Genomic DNA, 23,896 nt, shown 5'->3' on the forward strand with positions numbered 1-23,896 from the left:
GGAGAGCAAGCTGGAAGAGCAGAGAGGCTGCTTTGTCTGAAAGCCATGTAGGACTTCAGTCACGCAGAGGTCCTGAGCACAAAGTCTGCTTGCTGCTCCCGATGGAAATGGATAAAATATAAGGTTTTTCAGATTTCAAAGCAGAGGGAAGGGAGCTTTGCAGTTTGGCTGATAGGGCAGGATCAAGTAAGTGAGGAGAGAAGCATGGATGGTTACCTTTGGGCAATGTACATTTTCCTACTGACACCTTTTGGAAGACTGAAAAATTCCCAACCTTCCCCCTGTCCTTTGGGTACTAGCAAAAAATGCAGTCGCTTCACACTGGAAGGGCAGCTTTAACGCAAAGGCTGCTCCCCTGGAAAGAACAATTTCGGCACCACCAGCTGAGAATGAAACTATCGCAACATCAGGAGAGAATCTGAGTTTTGATTAAACAATTTTAACGTTAAATCCCCCCAGAGAAATGGCACACAGAAAAAGCAAGAAGAAGCTGAGAACAATTTAAACCATCTATCGGATGGGATGGTTGTCACCAATGACAGTGTTATTACAGAGCAGCAGAGTGCAAGCAAGGATAGAGAATAACTGGAGGTTATGTTTATTGGAAGGGTTTTCCTCCTCTCCCTCTTCCACTTTGCCCCATACTTCTGTGTGTGGAATGAAAATATGGCATTTTCAATCTCTTTTCGGGCAGTAGCTGTTCCAGCTATTACAGAATGTTGCTCCCACCATAAACAAGCAAACGGACAACAAATGCTGCCACTTCTGCTGAGCAAACAGCTAAGTGGTATGTATCATTTATCTCATACAACATCCCTCCAAATGTGTAACATTTTTTTTGTTCTGACATGATACAAAGTTATTAAGAATTTGGGAGGAGGAAGAAACAGAAATCAATGAGAATAATAATCTGGATACAAACCCAACTTTTAAATGAAGATTGAAAGCGTCTAAAAGTAAACTCCTTCCAAAGGAAGAAAAGTCATTTATCAGGGCATAGAAAAGTTAAGAAAATCAGTAAGACAGTAAAGTCACAAGAAAAATAAAGGCTGAAAATACAAGGTATCAACATGCATGGAAATTTTAGCAGGAACTCCTTTTTGACTGTCTGTGGAGCTACAACATGCCACAAATTTTGAAATATATGTCCAGAAGGGAGGATTTTTCCTCTGAATGATCTATTATTCACATGCTAAAAATGCTAGGCTCTTTGTTTCAAACACAGAAAAAGATTATCTGGACAAAATCCTTTCCTTGCTGTTGATCAGAATAAGTTCAGTAGCTATCACTGGAAAAGTGACAAAGGGCAATTCAGCAGAGATGGAGCAGAGAGCTCGTCAAAGTGGGAGCGCACACAGTAATTTGGTGGGCACTGAACCAGGCTGTAGTGGCTTAGGCCAAAAACATTTGTCTGCACAGAAGTTACAGTCAGACACTACCACCAGAGGCATTTGTGTAGTGCACATGGGAATAAATCTATTTCTGCAGTATAAAGCATGAGAACTGCATGTGTTTTAGCAGCGTAACTATTGCCTGGGGAGGGAGGCGAAGGGGAGAGAGAATGGGAAGAACTCACCCAGACCAACACCTCTTCAAGTGTCTGCCCTCAAGTATCTCATGCAAATGTCTAAAATCACTGCGCGACGGGGGTTGTAGGGAGAAAAAGGTCTGCATGTCTGTGGAGTACTCCCATGTCAGTAAAGATGCAACTCTCTGGTCCCCAGCATGTTCCTGAAAGGAAGCAGAGGAGAAGCACATCCCAACCTAGCCCACAGGACAGCTTCAGATTCAGACTGACTATCCTACCACCCAACATCTGACCATTTTGCAGTGAGCTCACCAAGCTGGCAGCAAATTTGTTTTGGGAACCACACCATAACCCACGTGCTTCGCGCGGCCAACACATCACGAGGTGGAGATCAAGTGGCTTGTGCTTCGGGCTGAGGCCGACTCACCTGCAGGAGCCATAGCAGGCTACGAGCTTGGGTTTGCAGCAAAATACCCTGCTTTTCTCTGCGCAGAAGCTGCGTGGTCTCACCTCTGCCATGGCCTGCTGGACACAGGCTCGGACGTTCAGGACAACCTGACACAAAGGGAGCACAGCAAGAGTCAGAGAAGGTCCTTCTTTGCTGGGAAGGAGGACTGGGATGCTGACTTGCCTCCAAAAGCAGCGCCTCTTTTTCAGACAGCAGCAGGCAGAGAAATGCTCTGCCCTATATGCCATGACCACTCTGGAGAGGGGTCACACACACCTCACTGCACTGTAACCCATGTTCCCGGCCACTCAATGACGTGCCTCCCTCATCAGACACCTTCATTAGAAAAATGCTACCATGTTCAGTAGCAGAAACTGATAGGAAACTTGTGAGAATAGGCACACCCAGAGCTAGCATTCAGAAGCAAGAGGTCTTGATAGGAAAAAGGAAAAACAAGTCCGTGGTTACCCAGAGTTGACTACTCTCCTTGGCCCAAGAGTTTCACAGCCTCCAGAGTGAGGGTGTACACAGGCTCAAACAAAAGATATTTTTAAGGGGTTCTGCACTGTATTTGGGAGCACTTCTAAGAGGGCACAAATCGAGAAGGCAATGCCAGCAGTGGGAAGGGGAGGGCGCATGCCACACTCTGTCTGCTCTAGGTTTCTCTCAGAGCTAGCACACTGACTGGCAGATACATGAATCAGGACAGGTGAAAACAGTGAGAAAGGAAGGAGTCACCCAGCATGTTTGCTTTCTCCCTCAACGCCTTTGTTTGGTCTTCTGTAAGGCACAGCCTGAGCATTTATCATTGTAGCTGTGGAAGTCTTTGATCTGACTAACCACTCACATTTCTGTGTTTGACGTTTTTGTTATTCAAAGAGCAGCAAATTAATCTTGTGAAGCCTTTGGTGTCCCCTCACTGTACTTTAAATAGCTATCATTTAATCTGTTATCCATATGCATTGCAAGATGGATGCTTTGTTATGCATACTGAACTGTGCACTCTGCATCTCATTGAAGATATTTAGCTCTACACTAGGAAACAGAAATGATTTGTCATGAGATTCCTGGCCTAATCTTCAGTTCTTTAATGGGGACCTACAAATAAATCTTCAGAATTCCCCTGAAAATTTTGTTTGTCAGATCAGGAACTGAACAATTGAGACAAAGACGGAGCATGTTGTTTGTGCAAGTTAGAGGTAAATCTGACACTGACCACAAAATCTCCAAGTCCCCCCTAAACTGAGATTACAGGGATTTTTCCTTTTTGTCTTCTTTCTGATCTAGGACTCTTGTTTCTTCCTGGGTGATTTCAATTAGAAATTGTAGACAGGCAGAGGAGAGCCCAGGGTTGTTTGATGGTAGAAATGCACCTTAATCTACAGTAGAGACAGAATGGAGACCTTGGCTCTGACCTAAAACATGCAAATACCAAGTAAGCCTGGAGAGAAAGTATCTGCCATTTGGCTTCCCAGGCAGATGCAAACATGTTCAGGACATATATCACATCTGAGGATTTTGATATCTTGTGAAGTCCCCTAGCTATTTGGAAGGTTTGCAGAGCCTGCAAAATACCCTTCTGCCTTTCCCCAAATTGACTGCAACACCTCTTAAAAACCTCCTAGTGTGTGATCTCCTCCTGCTTCCATTTCCTCCAGTTATGGCACACCGCCCAAAGGAGGGAGGGTCCAGTTGAGGACATGGATTCTCCCTGATCAAACTCACTTGCTTATGTAGCTCATTAACCAATCTAGTCTGCGCCCCTTGCAGTCACCCTGGTGGGCACTGTGCTTTGCAGTACATAGCTGTTTACAGGAACCTTCCTTCAACTCTTCTGCAGTAACAATATCGGACAGAGTTTTCCTCCTGAAATTGGCTGTTCTTTCAGTGTTCCCTACTATCTGCAGCCATGACCTTGGCCGTGAGATAGTGATGTTCTCTGTTTTCACTGAATATCTGTAAAGTGTACACTTGCAATTTCTCCTCAACCACCCAGTCCTGCATAGCACAGCTGCAGGTTTTCTTGAACAAACACAGCCTGCCCTCAGTTTTAAAGATTCTGAGATAGTTCTGCTCTGAGACCACTCCATGCTGTGGTTTAAGCTAGCATAAATCTCTGCACCCATTGACTCTAGCTCTCTCCCACCAGCCCTCATTTGTTAGCAGTGGGATTTCTACAGACTATATCAGGGAACTAATCTTGTTGCAAGCTTTTCCTGCCTACACTTTTGGGGTTAGTTTGAAAATGGATCATTTCCCTGGTATAAATTTAGATGTAGCTTCTCAAAAGATTGTGTGAGCTCCATAGAGTCAATGGGAGGTGGAGATAACAGGCAAGACTACTTTCTGTGGCAGCCCAGATTTATCTAATTACACTGACTGTGTAGCCAACATCTTAATTACCCTAGTTTAATATAGCAGAACCAAGACTAAAGCTAACAGCTGGACCGGATGTATGCACTTCTGGATTCTCAGAGTGCCTTGCACCTGTCTGTCTTGTAAGCTGCAGCCCTGATCCTGTTTCTCCATATGTTTATGCATAGATTTTTTTAAAGTGTGGGCACTTCAATAAAATAAATAAAGTCTGAGAAAGATTACCCATGGTAGCCCAGAAAGAAGGGAGATGTCTGAGCAGTGCACCCAGTGGAAAACAGCCATGTAGTCTCATCATGGCAGAGGAGGTACTGACATGCATGGGGTTGTTACGGGGGGGAAAGGGAGCAGTGGAAGGTTTCTGTGACACAGTGAGGGCCAGGCATCTGAAGTTAGTAATTTGGGGCCAAAAGGGGGAAAAAATCAACAACTCTACTGCTCCAGGGAGAAAAGTTTGAGGTGTGATCAAGGACCTCAGACAGGTAAAACAGCATCAGTCCTCAGCCAAACAAAACCCAATATTCCCATTGCAAGAATGCAATGCACAAAGCTGCTGATGAGATGTTGGAACTTGGGTCTCCAGAGAAGGACTCTTGTGCCTTTAGAGAAACAGCAGTAATCTCTAAGGGCCTCTGTTTGACCCAGCTTCAGTCAAAGACTCAACATTAATGTAATGTCACATATTCTTGTTTATTTATTTAACTGCCTCAATTTGGTGGTATTGACAACTCTTCAAAGTCACAGGATGGCTCAGGTCTGCATAGTCCATGTATGTGTCCTATTCTCAGTGCTGAACTTTCGTTCATTGAGCCTTCTGGGAAACAGTATTTTTAGATGCAAAGCATGATTCTTTGAAAAAAGTACTACTAGAACCATAATCAGGGTCAGACTAATTTTGCAAGTGCTTTTTGCAAGTGTTTCCTTCCCCAAGAGTGTTGAATTCAACCAAGATTTTTCAGAACTCACTTATGATTTGGCTCCTAGACAATGTACTTTTTCAGAAGGCATGCTAAGCCACCTCCTCCTGGAATCCTGAGCCACAGTCTGCATGAGAGCAACCATACATGTATTCATCATTGTATTTATTTCATCCTGTACATTTATCTGAAATTAAATGCAGTTGGGTCAAACATCTGAGCATGCTGGTGAGGCAGGGGTTCCACAATTCATTTACTCATGTCTTCAGCAACAATGTCAGACTAAGAAGTTCTTGCATGCACCAGTGTCTGCTCGCTGGCAGCTGGTATTTCACACTTGGTGTTGCCCTGTACCACCAGTTGTGTCAAGAGAACTGACTGTCAGGCCATACTCTAGCCAAGGTCACTCAAATGGTTTGGCCTGAAAAGAGCACCAATTCCTTTTTCACAGACTCACAGAGTGGTCCTCTGGAGGTCACCTGGTCCAACCCCCCTCCTCAAGCAGGGACACCTAGAGCCGGTTGCCCAGGACTATGTCCGGATGGCTTTTCAATATCTCCAAGGACGGAGGCTCCACAACCTCTCCAGGCAACTTGTTCCAGCGCTAATTTTTTAAACAGTTGGTAGCCAGCGTGATAGCATTAGAATAACTCTACCAGTATATCTTCGGGGGAAGAAAATGGCAGTATGGAGGCAAAATGAATCACTACAAACACTTGAGGCTGGCTTTGCCACCAAGCTGTCATGGTGTGGAGCCATCCTAAGTTTAACCAGCACTCTATTTTTCACTGAGTTCTTATGTGTGGATGGAGAAGGAGGAAAAACAGATAGCAAGCAACATCCACTTAAACAGAATATCTGACCAGATACATTTCATGGCCCTTCAAATTAATGTGCTTATCTACCTTAGTTCAGACAGATTCTGCAAGGAATTAATCACAAAGGTCTCATATTTTCAGTAGGTATACTTTACCTATTCATTTTCAAAAGAGAGATAATTCACAGTCTGGCTTCCTACTGTCTGTGATTTGAGTTTTCTTTGCAGTGAGGGCAAAAAAATGAAGACAATGCTATTAACTATTCAGTAATATGGAAAACCATGCTGCAAAACTGTGATGAGGTCATTTATATGCAGAGAAACCGCCAATATACAAAACGGTACTTCTGTCTCTGCATGAGTGAAGGGCATTCCTCACAGCAGAGCTTGATTTCTATGTAGGCACTGAAATAAGAGACCAGCTTTTGAAAAAAGCTCAAGATAGTTGACGTCCTGTGTGTGAGAGCTTGTCTGACAGAAGGGTACCTATTCAGGTCCTGAAGCAGATGAGAAATACTTTGATATCTCTGAGGACCTAGGCTAGTCTGGCCATAAATTCTTCCGCCTAAAATATGTGAACTTCAAAAAATCCAGCCCTGAAACAGGAACTAATAATTTGGGAAAACCTGGCTTGCATCTGAGTCAATTAGGAAATGGTTTCAGACTCCAAATAGAACCTAAAAACTGTAGGATGAACTTCCAGCACATTCCATTTAATGCAAGAATACTTTCTTTGCAGGCTATGCCATTCCCATGGCTGCTCAAACACAAAGGAGTTTATCTACAAAACCCCATTATCCCCTTTTCCTTTTTCCTCCCGCAAAGGGAGAAGAGGTCACAGAAGATGCACGTACATAAAGTCTCTTACAGTCTAATAAGCATACACATATACCTATACATTGTATACACCTACTTACATACACATGCAGGGTTCTTACCTAAGAACTGCAGCCACCGGAACATACGGCAAAGCCGCAGGCAACTTTGCATTCAAAAGAAATGGAGGTCAGTAGAAAACAGAGCAAGGCTCAGGGGAACATTACAGCCTAGACAGCTTGTCAGTGCCAAAGACAGCCTGCACCCACAGGAGAATCAAAGGTGTCTACTACCAGTCATGACAATGAAGTTACAGATAGCTGGCTAAGCTGGGAGTCAGTAGCTTGTGCAAGGGCACAGTGCAGCCCCACACTTAAGCAGGTGTCAGTTGTAGGAAATCTTGAGGGCAGTAAGGCCACTCATTAACGTCAAGTCAGATGTGCGCAGGCACCTGGCTCACCCAAAGCCTGGAGAGTATCAGCTGGTATGAAATGCTGCTGTGCTCTTTCAAACCAGATGGGCAGAGCACCAACACAGGTATTTGATCAAAGGTACAGAGAAAGCCCAGTGCCTTACAGCTTACCCTCCACCCTCCCGTCGGGTAAGGAAGCATCAACCACTCCACCAGTGATGGGGGCAGATGGCAGAGTACAGCCCACTGAAGCAACGAGTTATCACAGAAAAGTTTTCAGTGTTAAAATACTTGGAGAATTAAGAAATGCCTGGCAAACAACAATCCCACTGCTCACGTTTTTCCTGCAGAGCTAAAATTTTTATTTTTGCATCTTAAAATAGAAATGTTAATTCTCTTCAGGAGTTCATGTCAGCCGCTCCAGCAGCAGGAGTAGAAAGCTGCTTTAGAGCCTGGATACATACTAAGGAATCCGTATAAACCCGTCAGCAACTAAGCTTTGCTTAGAAATGACAGTTCAGTGGAGCGGATGCGATAGGAGTCACAGAAGTACGAGCTTGGTCCTCCCCTCAGGGTGCCGTGCCTGAGATTATGGACCCAGGGAACAAAAGCCTTTCACATTTTCTTGGAAGGTGCGTGTCCAATAAATAGAAAACAGACGCTGCTGAATATTTGATTACTTTTCTCACCCCTCAGTGTCCACAAATGTTTTATAATTAATGGGCCCAGAGAAAAAAATCATTCTATCCCTGGGCTTTTGAAACAGCAAGAGATGGGTCTGTTTAATGCCCTGTGACAGAGGACTTTCATATGTACCGTTCCTTTTCTTGGAAGGGAAAAAAAAAAAAAATCTGACTGAAAGCTCACTGAAGAAAACAGTAGATAGGGAAGAATCTGAGCTTGAGGTGAATCCTAACACGATTTTACAGGCTTGGAACTTAAAAAATGGAAGTAAAATGACTACATGAATAGAATGAAAAATACTGCTACAAAAACCTCTATAAGAAAATACTGCTAATAAGGATTCTTGTCTCTCCCTTTATTTTCATTTTGTTTGCTTTTTTCAGCCTCTTTCTTTACAGGGTCCTTCTCCTGAGCCTCTCTCTGACACTGTCACGGATCAAATACACTACCTTCCACAAGCAGCACCCAAAGCTACACTCGCAAGCCCAGAAAAAAATTAAGGCTTCCTGGTTTTGTTGAGAACATGCAGAGCCAGACTGTCACAAGGCTGCAGTGTGCAGCAAAAATGTTCCCAAGAGTCCAGCCCTCGCTGCCTGCAGAGAGGTTGATCTCTCTCAGAAAGTAAATTTTTAAGGAAATACTTTCTTTCCAAAAGCTTCTTCTGAACAGCATTCTCTCTATACTACTGAGTGGAGCACAACATAAACACAGACAAATACAATTAAGCATTCTGCAATAAAAATACAAAGCTTCTTTGAGCTGTTCTTACCAACACAGTTAAATGGGCAGAATTCACTGCTCAGACTATTAGAAAGCCTTGGGTCTAAACAATTAGTCTTCTGCAAACATCCCTCGCAACTGTAGTTTATCCACTGATCCAGAGGGATGTACTTTTGACAATCTGAGTTTTAGCTTATCCATTCTGCTGCACTGCCAGGAGTGTGGCACTGTGCTGTGGAAAACTTTACATTTTGCAAAGTAAGCAGACGCCAAACGGATGAGAGCCACGGAGGTATAGAACATGAAAACAAAAAATGGTATTTCCTTTTTTCTCCTGTAAAGTTGTTGATATGGACTCTGCTGATGACCACCTGAAACTTGGTTCTTCTCACAGGACTAGGGTAAGATCACCGGAAGGCTGTGGGTGGAGTGGACCTTGGGAGGTCTGTAGTCCAACCTCCTGCCCAAAGCACGGTCAGCCCTGGGGTCGGACCAGGTGCTCTGGGAATTGTCCAGCTGGGGCTTGAAACCCCCAAGCATAGAGATGGCAAAAATCTCTCTGGGAAACTGGCCCCACCACCAGACTGCCCTCATGGGCGAAGGTAGACCCTGGTCTCCAGGCTGAACTCCCTAGTTTTAGCTGATGCTGTGCTCCTTGTCTTCGGCGCTGGCAGAGCCTGGGCCAGTCTGGCTCGTGCCTGGACTCCTGCCGAGCGTGCCTGCGAGGTCCGGAGGGTCGAGCGAGGCTTCTCCTGGTGCCGGGTGGTGCTTCGGGGGCTGCCGTCGGCAGCTCTCGCTGCCCGTCCCGGAGCCATCCCCTGTGTTTCCCCGGCCCTGCCAGGTTCAGGCGGCCGGGCACCGCGGGGCAAGCTTGCAGCAGCGGAGGTGAGCTGTGCGGGGAAGCGTCCCCCCGGGGTGGCCGTGGGGCGGGCAATGGGGCTCGGGGAGCTGGGAGGGTGTCCTTCTCGAGGGGCCTGGGCGTTCCTTCCTCCCCTCCCCTCCCCGGGACAGCGAGTGACCACGGCCTCTCTCCCTTTCGCAGCGTGTGACGCCAGTGAGGAGGAGCAGCTCCTTGTCCTCGGCTCACCCCCCTGCCACAACAAGCAAACATGGCCACGCAGGTAGAGTGGAGCTGCCCCATCTGCCGCGACTCTGAAGACGACGTCTCTTACGTGACCCCCTGTCTCCACCAGTTCTGCCTGGGCTGCATTGTGCGGTGGGCAAAGAGGAAACCGTCGTGCCCCCTTTGCAGGCAGCCCATCAACTCCATCCTTTACTCCGTGCGGTCAGAGGTGGACTTTTTGGAGATAATTGTTCAACAGCCCTCAGATCCCTCGGTCGCTGGCCACCCGGAGCAGCAGCGGGCTGTGAGGCCAGCGCCCAGGGCTCAGGCGGCTGGCTTCCAGCCTGAGGTCTGGGCAGGCCTTTTCCGCGGCTCCTTGGAGATCCTCGAGCCCCTGCTGTCCTGGCTGAACCAGGTGCTGCACAGGGCCTGCTGGTGGGAGCTGGCTTTGGCACAGGGCACCGTCATCACCAATCTGTGCCGCTACGGGCTGGACGAGGAGGCCTTGGTCTGCGAGCTGGAGCCCTTCCTGCAACACCAGACGGCGACATTCGTGCGCCAGCTCATCAGCGTCGCCACAGGCCGGTGCAGGGAGCAGATCCTGCAGCAGCGGGGCCTCCTGCACTCCCGTGCTGCTGAGGAGCGGGAGGACGGCCCCGCGGACAGCCCTGGCCCTGCCGACTCGCTGGAGGGGACTCCTGCCCCCAGCCCCAGAGCGCAGGAGGAGCCCCGCGAGGAGCTGGGGCCGGCAGTGGCAGACCCCTCCGCTGCTGGCCGGGGCAGGGACTGGTCACCTGCGGGGCCCAGTGCCCCCCGAAGAGGAGGCCCTGCGGCTCCCAGGCCTCTTCAGCCCACGGGAGGCCACGCTGCCGGCAGCACTAGGGTGCCCCAGAAGCTGGAGAAACCAGGGCCGGGCTAGCAGCAGGGCATGCGCCGGCCCTCAAGGGGACTCGGGGGGCACTTGTTAGTCACCTCATTATGAAAGAAGACAGTAAAACTAAGAAAGCCGCCGGAAAAGTCTTAATCTTTCACCACGAGCAGTGCAGCTGGCGTTGCCGGCGTTGCCACCCGTGATGCTCTCTCCTCCTCCTTCTGGTGCTGTGTGCATGTCCCCCATCTCGAGCCTGCTGCAACCTGCGGTCGACAGGGCCCGTCTGGTGGGAGAGGGTACAGCCCTGTGCAGCCCTTTGCCGGGGCGAGGAGGTCTCCAGGTCCAGCCTGTGCCCCATCGCTCATTAGCCCAGGCCTGGCCTCCATGCCTCCCCCTCTGCCCTGGCATCTTGGGGCTCTGCTCTCCTGCCAGCCTCTGCTGCTCGCTACGACCTCACTCTAGTTGCGCCAAATACCTCCTGCACAGAAACACGTCTTGGTGCTGGGCTCTGTGTAAAACCACGGCCGTACCCTACCGAGGTGAGCAAGAGTGCAATGAAGGGAGGCACCGTGGCCGCCTGGTCAGCAGAGAAAGCGCTGTGGCAGCTCAGCCCGGTGAAAGCCCGGCTCCAGGCCGGCCAGGTCACACCCCGGCAGAGGAGGCCTGAGCAGCGTCGGCTGGGAGGCCTTGCACACTCCATGCAGAGCCTGTGCCCTGCTGCTGGCAATGGCCGTGTGCTGTTCCTGGGCTACAGGGCTCAAGGGCCGGGGTGCAGGAGCCCCCTCGGGAATGTGGACGGAAGGCAGGCTGGGGCTCAGGTCCCAGGAGGAGCGGAGGCACGGTCCCCTCTGCTTTGATCCCCTGGCAGAAGGTGGGAATGCCTCGCACCAAACCCTTCCTTGGGCACGTGCTGCCTTTAGCGAAGGTGTTCTTCACTGGAAACGTCTGCCTGGTGTCACCTGGGAGTGGCGGCACTTTGCAGTGCATCCAGAGTTTTCTTGTAGGTCCTGGTTTCGGCTGGGATACAGTTAATTTTCCTTCTAGTAGCTGGTATAGCGCTATGCTTTGGATTTAGTGTGAGACTAACAGTGATAACACACTGATGTTTTCAGCTGTTGCTAAGTCGTGTTTATACTAAGCCAAGGACTTTTCAGCTTCTTGTGCCCTGCCAGCAAGAAGGCTGGAGGGGCACAAGGAGCTGGGAGGGGACACAGCCAGGACACCTGACCCAAACTGGCCAAAGGGGTATTCCAGACCGTGTGACGTTACGCCTAGTACGTGAAGTAGGGGGAGTTCGCCGGGGGAGGCAGAACGCTGCTTGGGAACTGACGGGGCATCCGTAGGCAATTGGTGAGCAACTGCATTGTGCAGCACTTGTTCTGTATATTCCAATTCCTTTAGTACTACTGTCATTTTATTATTATTATCACTATAATTACCATTTTCTCCCTTTCTGTCCTATTAAACTGTCTTTATCTCAGTCCGCAAGTTTACTTTCTTTCCGATTCTCTCCCCCATCCCACGGGGTGGTGGGGGAGTAAGCACGCACCTGCGTGCTGCTTAGTTGCTGGCTGGGATTAAACTACGACGTAGGTATATTATGAGAATAAGTCCAAATTGCTGGCAGAAAAATATTGTCCTTGTTAATAGCAATTCTGTTTAAAAATATTGTAGTGTTCTTCAGAAACCTTAAGCATCACAGGAAACCATGGATAGTCCTGCTCCCAATGAAAGGAAGGGCAGTCCTTTCAAAACAAGTCTTCACTGAATAGTGTTTTAGAGAACTCTTTGAGGGAAGATCATACTGGATTAAAATCAAAATGGAGCAGGCCTGTGGCTTACCTGAAACTTTTAAATTATTGGTGTTTTGAAGAGTGCACTTGCCATTTGTTCCAGTTATCTGCAAGCTCTTCTGTGTGCTTGAATATGTGGTCTAATCAAGAAAGACTGATCTTCTCAACCTCTTACCATGTTATATAGAAACCTCTTACCATATTACATTTATATTCCTCTCCCTTTTGCAGCATACGACACCCTTTGGCAGTGCCAGCACCAGCAACAGGGAGCAGCTCCTCCTCCTCCGCTCTCCCCGAGCCACCGGGGAGTGGAAACATGGCCACAGGGACAGACTGGAGCTGCCCCATCTGCCGCCAAGCTCAGAACAGCACCGCCTTCGTGCAGCCATGTCAACACCAGTTCTGCCTGGGCTGCATCCTGCGGTGGGCAAAAAGGACATCAAACTGTCCAGTCTGCAGAACACAGATGGAAAAGGTCAAGTTTTCTGTGCGGGGAGAAGATGACTATATAGAGCATGCCATCATGCCCTCTGTACAGCCATCAGTCGCCATCAGCCAGGCAAGGAGAGCTCTCAGCCACCTGGCCAACAGCAGCCCCCATCACCCCGCAGCAGCCCCTCCATTGTTCTTGGAAGAGCAGTGGGCTGCGGGTACAGAGGCCAGGGCTACTGAGGGTGGTCTCCTGCCCGAGGCCTGGGCAGCACTGTTCCAGCAAAACCAGCACCTCCTCTACCCTGTGCTACCCTGGTTGCGCCAGGAGCTGTCAGCAATATATGAGGAACAGCAGTGGCTGGCAGTGGCAGCAGAGAAGCTGATCCTGCACGCTCTGTGCTCCTATGGGCTGGACAGGGAGGCGATGGTACAGCATATGCAGCCTGGCCTCCAGGAACGTACAGCACCACTGATCCACGGCCTCATCAACAGGATTGTGCATCAGTGCAGCGAGGAGGCCCAGAGGCTGCTGCACTCCTCTGCTCCTGCCAGGGAGGAGAACAACAGTCCTGCAGCTAGCTCCAGCTCCAGCCCCACCAGCTCCCAGGGGGGGACCCCTGCTGCCCACCCGGCCTCCTCCAGCAGCCCGGCAGGCTCCACCAGGGAGGACCAACCCAGCACGTCGGAGGCTGCCCTCCGCGGGGGTCCTGGCCACCCCCCAACTGTGCCTGTCCCTGCAGAGCAGGAGCAGCCCCAGGAGGAGCCGGGGCAGGAGGCAGTGGCAGGTCCCTCTGCCCAGGGCTGCAGCCGCAGACCCTCCGCTCCCGGCCGGGGCAGGGACCGCTCACCTGGGCAGCCCCGGCGCCCCACAAAGAGGAGGGCCCCCGGCCCCCAGGACTCTTCCTAGTCGGGCAAGAGGCTGCCCCGCCGGTGGCACTAGCAGGGCTCCAGCAAATGTTCGTTCAAGGAAAAGGAAATAAATGCTTATTTCCCTGACACAGACTCCGGGTGCTGCTTTCTGCCCCTTCTCCTGCTGCCTCTTCCCTTTCCCCCCGCGCCCCACCGTGGGTGGCACCAGCCTGCTGGGGGGCACGGCCATGGGCCCCTGGAGCCCCGGGACCATGTCAGCGGTGCCTCCTCCCGCAGCAAATCCTGCTGCAGCTGCGCACCCACAGCACAGCAGATGCCAAGGGCAGAGCGGGCAGGAGGGGAAGCTGGTTTCAACGCAGGTCCGATGCCCTCAGCCTGCCTCCAGTCCTGCTCTCTGCCCAGCTACCCACACTTCTGCTCTGCTCTGTTTTCTTTCTGCTGTCTGATGTTGGCCAGGGCAACCTAGCTATGGCAAGGGCTGTCAAGGAGGGATGGACAAAGGGCACGGGCATCCAAGCCAGAGGCAAGCCTTGGGGTAACAGTACTTGGCAGGTACAGAGTGATTTCTACCAGCCCTAGCCTTTACCAAGAAAAACAAGTCCTTGCCATAGTTTAAGCCCAGATGGCAACAAAGCACCACGAAGCCGATTGCTCACTCCTCCCCCCTCCCTGACCCTGGTGGGATGAGGAGAAAATAGACAGAAATGCTTGTGGGTTGAGACAAGGACAGGCAGGGGTCACTCACTACTTATGGTCAGGGGCAAAAGACAGGCTCAACTTGAGCAAAACTACCAATCAAATCAAAACAAGGAAAATGAGAAGTAGACCCAAATCTTAAAAACACCTTCCCCCACCCCTCCCTCCTTCCCGGGCACAGCTACACTCCTGGTTTTCTCCATCTCCTCCCCTACGGCGGCGCAGGGGGATGGGGAATGGGGGTTACGGTCAGTTCCTCACAGGTTGTCTCTGCTGCTTCTTCCTCCTTAGGGGGAGGACTCCTCACTCCTCTGCTCCAGTGTGGGGTCCCTCCCACAGGCTGCGGGCGGGCATCTGCTGCCCGCTCCCCTCCGTGGGCTTGGGGGGGGACAGCCTGCCTCCTCACCACGGGCTGCGGGGGCATCCACCTCCTCCGGCGCACCTCCTCCCCTCCCCTCCTTCCTCGCTGACCGTGCTGCCTGCACAGGGCTTTCTCTCACATCCCGCTCTCCTCCCCCGCTGCAGGTTCCCCTTCTTCAACCTCTTCTCCCAGAGGGCTCCCGCCATCGCTGACGGGCTCGGCCTTGGCCAGCGGCGGGCCCGACTCGGAGCCGGGGAGGCTTCTGGCAGCTTCTCTCAGGAGCCGGCCCTGCAGCCCCTCCCCCTCTATCAAAACCTCAACACACAAACCCAAAACTGTCCTTCAGCTTTCACCTCATGCAGGCTGGCATTTCACTTCTCATTTGGCCAGCAGAGACATTTTGTACATCTCTACTCCAGGACAAAGGCGGGGTGAGAGAAGAAATGTAGAAATACCACCAGAGGAGAAGGGATCAGGAGAATGAGCTTGGGAAGGTGCCAAGGTTAACAGGAGGCATGCGCTCAAATGTCACCTCTCTGCACATACCTTGTACCCTCACGTTCTCCTAAAATCCCACAGTTACGGTACCAGGAGGGCTTTGATAGGGAAGTGTCATCCTCTCAGCTGAATCCTATCAGCATTAGCTCAGAGAGAAGGTACAGCGATGGTTCGGTCTGGTTGACTTCACTTGGGTTGTGATTAGCTGGGTTTTGACCCCAGCCAAGCTCTTTTGTAGGAGAGATCTGCTGTTCTTTTGTCTCTCTGGCTTGCTTCTCAAAACCAAACCCTGCAGCCAGAAAGTACTTTCTCTTTGCAACACCGTGGGATTCGTCATCTTCCAGGGACTAAATCGTTTTCACTCCTGTTGCTTTCCCACCAGCCTTTCTGTGTTTATGTAGTCATTCCATTGAGAGGTCTGCAGCAGCAGGGAACAACCTCTACCCTGCTCCCCACTCCCATCTAACAGCTGGCTGCCACTGCACAGCAGCACCGAGCCATGTCTCTCTCATAGCACCTTCCGGGAACTTGCCCGGAACTTGAGGACCACCAGGCTTTTTCCACCCTTCCTACTTCTGGAAGGAGCAGGAAGACCTGTTGTAAGTGCCAAATCCAAGAGCAGCGTGATTCTAAGCTCCTTCACCTACTCCCCACCTCCTCCTTCAAGGTAGTTTAATTTTTTTTGGCCCTCCCACCCTTGATGTAGTCACAGCCATTCCCCCACGACTCAGCCTATTGTCAGATCCAGCGAAAGTGAGAGAGAAGAGGGACTGGGATGAGGCATGGGACAGGGAAGGTTGTGTGGGACAGGGTTCGCTTTCTGCTCTCTAGGACCTCTGCTGCATAACTCCGCAGTATGGATTTTCACCTCAGTACTGTGGGACAGACAGCTTTCTGGCTTGGAACAGCTGGTGGTGCAGCATCAACATGGATGCCACTCCGAGCAATAGGGGCTGTGCAGCAAGAGGCAACACTCGTGTACGGTGGCAGGGAGCAGAGGAGCAGGAGTGCAGCTTAGGAGGCTGCTCCTGCCCCTCTCAGGGCTCTTCTTCACAGCCTCTCAAATAAGGCACGTTCGCGAGGAACAGCCTCGCAGCAACTGTCAAGCCAACTCGCATAGGGCCAAACACACCACCTGGGCACAGCATCACCCAGTAGTAGATGGAAAAGACCAGCACTGAGAAGCACACCTGCCATCACACCTCCTCCAGCCAAGTAGGCTGTGTGAAACATCCCCTTACTCATCTTTAAGTTGCACATACGCTGCTCGTGGCTTCAAAGTATCGCAAAGAGGGAAAGTATCGCAGACCGCTGTCTTGCAATTGGGCTTCATCTCCCCACTAACAAGGTGGGTAGACACCTCTCTAGCACAGATGCTGACAGACAGAACTTCTTACTTCAGCCTCCGCTACCCTTCCAAGTAACACGCAACGTGGGGAGAGAGTTCAGAAGCTAAACAGTCACGCAACCACCAGCTAACAGGTTTCCTTTATGGCCTTGTCAGAAAAAGGATGCAGTGGTAGGGTGGGAATTTGAGAAGTTTAGAAACCACAGCCAGCATCTGGACATGTCACTTTACCCTTGCTTCCCACCTTACCTCTCTTCTCTCCTGCGTAGTGAGATCATCGTGGCTCCGTGGCAGGACTGGCTCCAGACCCCGGCTCTGCCCACCGTCGAGCTCCGCGGAGCTGAGCAATACCAACAGTCACCAGGCCCGACAGCAATATTGATAATTTTGTAGAAACGACACATGCTAAGAGGGCAGTAACAGATGCTTGCATTTCCTGCAAGTATCTCAGTCATTTAGATAGCTTCGATACTCTGAGGCCATATGATTTATCGTGTGACAGGGAAAGCTGTCGAGCTGATGACTCCCATTTTTTCTGCATCAAGAAGCTAAACACACTTTTAGGGCTAAGGTTGTGCCAGCAAAGCATGGTCTTAAATACTTCAAAGGTTGACAATTAATTTGCCTTAAAGAACAAATAATTCCGCTTATCTCTGGTTTCCCAAAGAACCTTCTATCCGGCATTGCCCATATATTTCTTCCACCCTAGTGTCTCTCTACATCTTCAAACTTTTGTAGTCATGCATACTTCATTCCTATCACAGAGGAACAAACACAGTGAAAGCTGTCACTGTCAGAAGAGCTGAGGGCTAAACGAAACAGCTACACAGAGCCTTACTCAAAAACGTAAAAAAAAATCCAGACTAACTATCATTTTAAGTGAAAAATAATGCAACCCTTCTTTGCTGTGCTCCTCACTTCTTCATCTGAGCTGGCACATGGAGTGACAAACACCTTTCTTTTGCAAGGCATTCCAAACCTATCTGAAACAACTAAGTCTCTAAGCCTCTCACGTTTCCACCTAAACTTGTTTAAGGTAGAAGGGTTCAGACACAGGTCCTCCTTTGCCCCTCCATTTTGTCTGTCATGCGAACACAGTTTACTCAGTTTCAGGACCCATGAACTTTTCAGGTGGCAACAGAGCTTAGGGCTTAGGTCGTCTTTGCTCTCCATCTAGCTGGAGCAGAAAGACTGAATGTAGAGGCAATGCAGGAGCACACTGGGTGATCTGCAGCAATTCAAGTGACTGCTCCATCAGACTCCTCCTCTACCCATGCACGAGACCTGTACAGCCCACCACAAGCCAAAAACTACTGTCATGGTTTCACCCCAGCCGGCAAGTAAGCACCACGCAGATGCTCACTCACTCCCCCCACCCAGCGGGATGGGGGAGAGAATCGAAAACAAGTAAAACTCCTGGGTTGAGATAAAGGCAGTTTAATAGGACAGAAAAACTTCCCTTCTGTCAAAGCTCAAAATCTTAGAAGTGGCTGTAGCTTTCAACTGATGAGGTTTTGTACAAATCTTCCACTGAAACTTGTTTTATCTTTCCATTTTTCAGAGGAGAAATGCACCCCACCCAAGCTATTTGTACTTCTGCCCTTTCAGATTCAAATGTAGCTTGAAAAACCCCTGTTAAGATGCCACCTTAACACCTCCAGGACCTGTATTTGGTCCCCAACTTTCCCCTGGGACAAGGCTCTGTGTCTCAGTTCCAGCGCTTCAAAAAGGGGAATGTCATCACTGTCTTACATTGGGCAGTGGTCCGAAGGATGAGTAGGCTGGAGACTGCCAAGGGGCTCAGGGCACAAAGGTACCATGCACTGCTGCACTAGAAACACCAGTGGCCAGCAGCACTATAACGGCAGAAGCCCGGTGCCACTTTTAATGGCAGATCAAGCCAGGCACAGAGCTATGCTTTTTTCCATTTTTAAACCCAACTCGTAATTCTGAACAGCTCTTGTCCTCTTCAGCATGGGATATCTAGTATTGTGAACACCAAAGATGCACGTGTTGGCTTCTCATCTTTAAAAAATGCTCCTTGGCATTATACTATATAATGCTCTGAAACAAAAAAAACAAATGTCTTTTCATGAGGAACTTTTGAAGGCTCTTGGCAGTATGCGTGGCTGAAATGCAGGCAGTCCAGATACGGGCTGTAGCTGACCACAGGGAGTTTCCAGCACAAGAAAGTTGTGAATAGCTCCTTACCACTTCCAGATCTCTTTCTGCAATACTGTTTGACTTTCTGTTTGAAAGAAACGGCTATTTTCTCAAAATGCTTTTGTTGTAGAGGATGCACTTCGTGATAAATGAAAGTCAAATGGCTCTTGAGTTTGTGTTTGTAATGTTTAGTGACAAAATTCAATTAGGAGCTGTATATGTAAATGCTAAGGCACTCAGTTACGCTTAAGCTTGTGTGCATATATAATCCTCTTACAGTCTAGATGATTTAATAGTCACTCTACTGAATAACTGTGCTTCTTTCCCCACAGATAACACGCAGCCCACAGATGCAGGATTTAACTGGTTTGGAGCCCTTACACTGAAACAGAGTTGGAATGATGCCACTTGGAAAAAGTTATCTTTTATGCACAAAATATTTATCATTTCAACCTCAGCAGACACTTATGCAGAGACAGCTCTCCGAGAAAAGAGTTCTGTGCACAGAACTAACACAAATCAAATTAGTGCACTGAAGCTAAAGAGGACACGTTTAATCTCATCTCTCAAAAGTTCTTCGAAAAGTCATTAGAAAGAAGTTTTACTTTTTCTTTTTTTAAAATCTCCCTAGGAATGACTAGGAAAACACAGCAATGGATTCCCAAGGGTAGAAGTCACAGAGCTCCATTCAGAGATAGGAAAACGTATCACCGCCCATCAGAACTACCTTTTTGAAATTCACCAGCTCTTTAGAAAGAAAAAGGAAAAGCTGGAGAGTACATAAATGCTTTTTTGATTCAAAATCCTGTTGTTGCCCTGCATGATTCCAGTCACGCACTATCCAATGTCAGTCACTTGTAAACGGGCACCAGTGAAGCTGGTGGCTACTTCAAGAAGCAGTGCACAGGTTATTGCAGAGCAGTACAAAATCAAAGTAGTTCTATTATTAAGATAAACTGGGATTTTTAAAATGTTTTCCAGAGAAACTATCTGTCTACAGATCTTTCGTACAGACCAAGTCTCCTTCTTCCCTCCAAAACTGATGGACAATTTTAATCCTATCTTACTCTACCACAGTGCTCATTCATGCGTGCAGAGGTATACATAATGCAATACTACTCTAGGAGAGCAATGAGGACCTCAGGAATTTTTCCCTCAACCACAAAAGCACTTTTATAGCTCAAAAGATGGATTCATGAATTCAAACTAACTGCAGTCTGAATCTCTGAAACTTAGCCTTTGCCAGTGTTTTCCTGGACGAAAACACCAGCAGAGCTAAGAGACCAACATGGTCAGCCTATGCAGCATTTGGGGAGTAACATGCAGCAAAGAGGTATGAAAGCAATGTAGGGAAAAGGGAGGGTGACCACTCGTAAGGAATCAAGACTATATCAGTGCCTTGCAGGACTTTTCATGATGGAATTCCCTAATTTCCTTCTCCAATTATTTTCCACTTAAACCTAAATAAAACCTTCTGAAGGGGAAAAAAAAAAAAAAAAAAGAGCAAGAACTTTTGCCTTGGAAGGTTTCCTAAAAAGTGCCTTCCCTCCCCTCTCCCTGCCCCACCCCCCAGGTACCTGTTCAGATGCAAAGGTGTTCTGGAATAGTGACAATGGAAAAAATTATGGTTTATGCAGAAAATATTTCTCATTTGAAGCTGGCAAGGCTCTTACACGGGGACAGCTCTCTGAGAAAAAGAGTTCCGTGCACAGAACTGACTCCATGTACTCCAATGCCAGTATTTTCTTTTCCCTTTCAAGTAGAAACATTGTTTTCCACTTTTCCCTTTCAATTAGAAACTTTGTTTTCTATTTTTCCATTTCAAACAGTAGTCCACTATTAAAGTCATGTGTTTCCAATTCTTATATCTAATTAATATTAAATATTTTTTTCTCAACATTGCAGCAGCTGGCACTGTTTTACACTCTCAGCTTTCCCCCAGGGAAGTGATAAGGGTCTAGCCTTCACAACTCTAGGTAAAACTCAGTATTCTCAACAACGCCAGCTTGAAACCCTGGAGGCATGCAGGAACAGAAAGATTTATTTTTTTTTAAAGTCATGATTTTGAGTACCTAGTTCACGGTGGTTAATAACTTAGGATTGGCAATCTTGAAACAACTGAACTAGAAGTGATCAGCTGAAGCAAGATTTTTAAACACGTAAGGTTATGCAGTGAATTATTAAAAAAGCAGGCTCCATTATCGCTTTAGATAACAGCTCAGGTCTCTGAGCAGGCATCTAGATAGCTACTTCATTGGTTATGTGAGAGAGGCATGGATAAATGAACAGCAATTTAACTTAAAAAGGACCACGGAATTTCTAACCAGTTAGGGTTGGGAGATGCTCCATCAGTGGAAGCTTTTACTGAAAGCACTTTCCCATGTTTCCCATGGCATTTTGATTTAAAAGAATGACGGGGTTTAGAGTTTTCCCGCTGTACATATTCACCTCAGTTAACAGTACTACTGCCTGACATAACAAGCGTTTGTCCAAACAGGAGTGAGTAATAAAACGCAGAAGAAATACACCCCACAAACACAACGAACTTCATTAAGTTCATCTTTTTCTCCCAGCTCTACACTTCGGCACGGCTAGGAGGCCTTACCGTATTTTGGGTAGTCACAGGTCCCATTTGGTTTAGCACGCAGGCCTTCTCAGTGGCCTGTGAGGGCCTGGAAATGCTTTCGTCCCCATTGCACAGGCACAGAATAAAAGGCTTGGGGAAGCCAGGTGACTTGCATAAAGTCAGACAGTGTCTGCACGGCTGGGCCCCCCACTTGCACCCACGCCAGAGAGCTTCTCCCTGCAAGGGGGCCAGGAGGGCTGCTCAAGACATCACCCCCCAGACAGCGGGAGGTGTCCTCCCGCTCCTGCAAATGGAAGATGGGATCACTGAAGCACAGGCACTTCCCCTTTCCCAGCTGTAGCACCCTCCAAGCACAGAACCTTCAACCTCCCAGCCACCTTGCCAGCTGGCACCCCTCAGCAGCCTCTTTACATGTGCCCTTGAGGGCAGAGGCCCGCAACTCCAGCTGAGACATCTGGCGATCTCTTATGAGACCAGTCCTGGAGACTATACTTGTGTAAAGGAGGAGGCTGAACTGGTTTGGTTTATGTTTTGTAACATAGCTTCCCATTTTATTAATTGCCTTTGTTACCTCAGCAGTAGAATTAAAAATGTCTATCTCCCTTTGCTTGCTGCCTTATTCGTGCCCGCGGCGCTACGTGTGTGTTTGCCGCCGCATCAGCATGCTTCTTGTTCCTGCAGGGAACTCAACAGGAGCAACTTCTGCTCTGGTTAAACCATCTGAGCAAGATGATGCCCAGACATGTTCTCTTGCTGCCCGTGGCAATTTTCTGGTCTTGTAGCACAAAATTCTCTTTAAAAAGCCCTGGCGGTCTGACTTGGACATCAGAGATAAAGGAAGAACAGTAACAACAACCATAATAATAAGGAAAACAATTTCCTTCTGATTTTGTTGCACACACTTGTAGGGCTGCTTCTTCCAAATGAAGCTATCACTGTCACGCATGCAGAGGAAGATGAGCCGCTTGGCAGCACAGTCACACTGCAAACAAGTGAAAGGAAGGTGTAAGAGAAGTTGCAAAAAAAGAGCGTACTTGCGCAGGGGTGCATTAGAGTTTTTTGCTGAACTTTTGATTAAATATCCAGAGCAACCATACAATACGTTGTCCTCTATATAAATGGAAGGTGTAGAAGAGAAATGGATTGAGTTAATTTGTTTAATAAGAAAAGAGTTTGTCTGCAATGATTTAAACCTTTGTTTCCGTGTTCATAATCCCTTGCCGCTGTATGCTTAGTAAAACTTCCTCATTTCTGGTCTGTAGTTTGCCCTTTATGCTTGCAATGTGGCTCATAAATACAGCTTGGTAGCCTTTTACTATGGCTTTAAAATTAGCAATGCTTTTTTGGTAAACTCTGAGCAAATTGACTCTTCCCATTTTCATTGTTCCTCGTAAATAAAGATGAATGATGAAAATCTACTAAAAATGGGTGATACAAACTGGTAGAAGAGGAAGTGATTTTTAGCACTATGGGCAGGGGGATTTGTTGACAGTGCGAGCATGCTCCCAGTAAGTCCAGACTGGTTTCGAAAAGGGGCCAGACCTGAGCTGAGTGGATGTGGGATAATTAGAAAAATAGACACATAGTGACACATCGACACAATGGGACTCTTCAATCTGTGAGTCAGAGGCCTCTGCAAGCAGCAGGCCTCAAGGACGTAGCGAAGATTAACTGTTGCTACAAAGTTTGATGAAATAAGCACAAAAAGCTGAACAAGTTGGGCCTACGTGACTGAAAGCAGGACACCAGGCAAGACACAGACAGGAGGAATCATTCGCGTGATCAGAAGACCTTATCCAATCAAACTGTTGCTTTAGGCGCATGAACAACACATGTTAACCAATCAGTAGATGGCTTGTGCATGGTTATGGTCTATAACCGAATGTTACACAGCAAATAAACGGAGAAATCGCTTGACCCACAGTATCTGTGTTGGTCCGTTTCTCCCCAGGACAAGTCCCTGGCAATGCATCGTTTCTCCTAGATTGTCGCGACGGGAAAGCGCAACAAGTGGTGACCCCGACGTGATCGCGGGAGAGGAGTGCGCGGGTGTTTTGACTGGCCAGTCGGATAGAAGATAGCCAACGGGGCGACCCTGCCAGTGACGATGGCATCCATCGGAGCGATTATTCAGGTATTAAAGGCGGTAGGCAGGGAGGTGGACTGTGGAGTGCATACGGCTCCAGTCACGAATCTCATCCAGTGGATGATGCAACGGGGCTTCATAGTAAAGCCGGGAGAGTTATTTGAGGTGTCGCGGCTGCAGGCTGCGCGCGAGGAGTTAGTGGAAGAGTGTCTGAGTGGGAAAAAAGGATCTGCAGATAAGCTCGCAGCTCTGGGTTCAGTGTTGACAGTGTTGAGGAAAGGAAGGGAGGCGAAGGCGGTTTGGCTGGCTGCCACAGCGGCATTACGAGGGGAAGTGGTCAATTCAGTAGATTTACAAGCTGATAAGGAAGATGAAAGTGAACAGGAGGTGTCGGGGGAAGTGTCGGAGGT

The 23,896-nt window shown here is 48.6% G+C and overlaps 1 protein-coding gene across 4 annotated transcripts in view; it reads right to left on the minus strand.

Moving 5' to 3' along the window:
• LOC142026647 (uncharacterized) overlaps window positions 1-23,896 on the minus strand; it is an 83,725-nt gene that overhangs the window by 31,271 nt on the left and 28,558 nt on the right. For 2 of the 4 annotated variants that reach the window (XM_075019852.1, XM_075019851.1), the window contains exons 5-6: window positions 1,956-2,083; window positions 1,577-1,731 (exon numbers count right to left, since the gene is read on the minus strand). In XM_075019852.1, coding sequence (XP_074875953.1) covers window positions 1,577-1,731; window positions 1,956-2,083 — 283 coding nt within the window. The remainder of the gene's footprint in view (window positions 1-1,576; window positions 1,732-1,955; window positions 2,084-23,896) is intronic. The other 2 variants (XM_075019854.1, XM_075019853.1) reach the window with 1 other exon arrangement.

Source organism: Buteo buteo, chromosome Z (assembly GCF_964188355.1).
Source record: "Buteo buteo chromosome Z, bButBut1.hap1.1, whole genome shotgun sequence".
Lineage (NCBI taxonomy): Eukaryota > Metazoa > Chordata > Aves > Accipitriformes > Accipitridae > Buteo > Buteo buteo.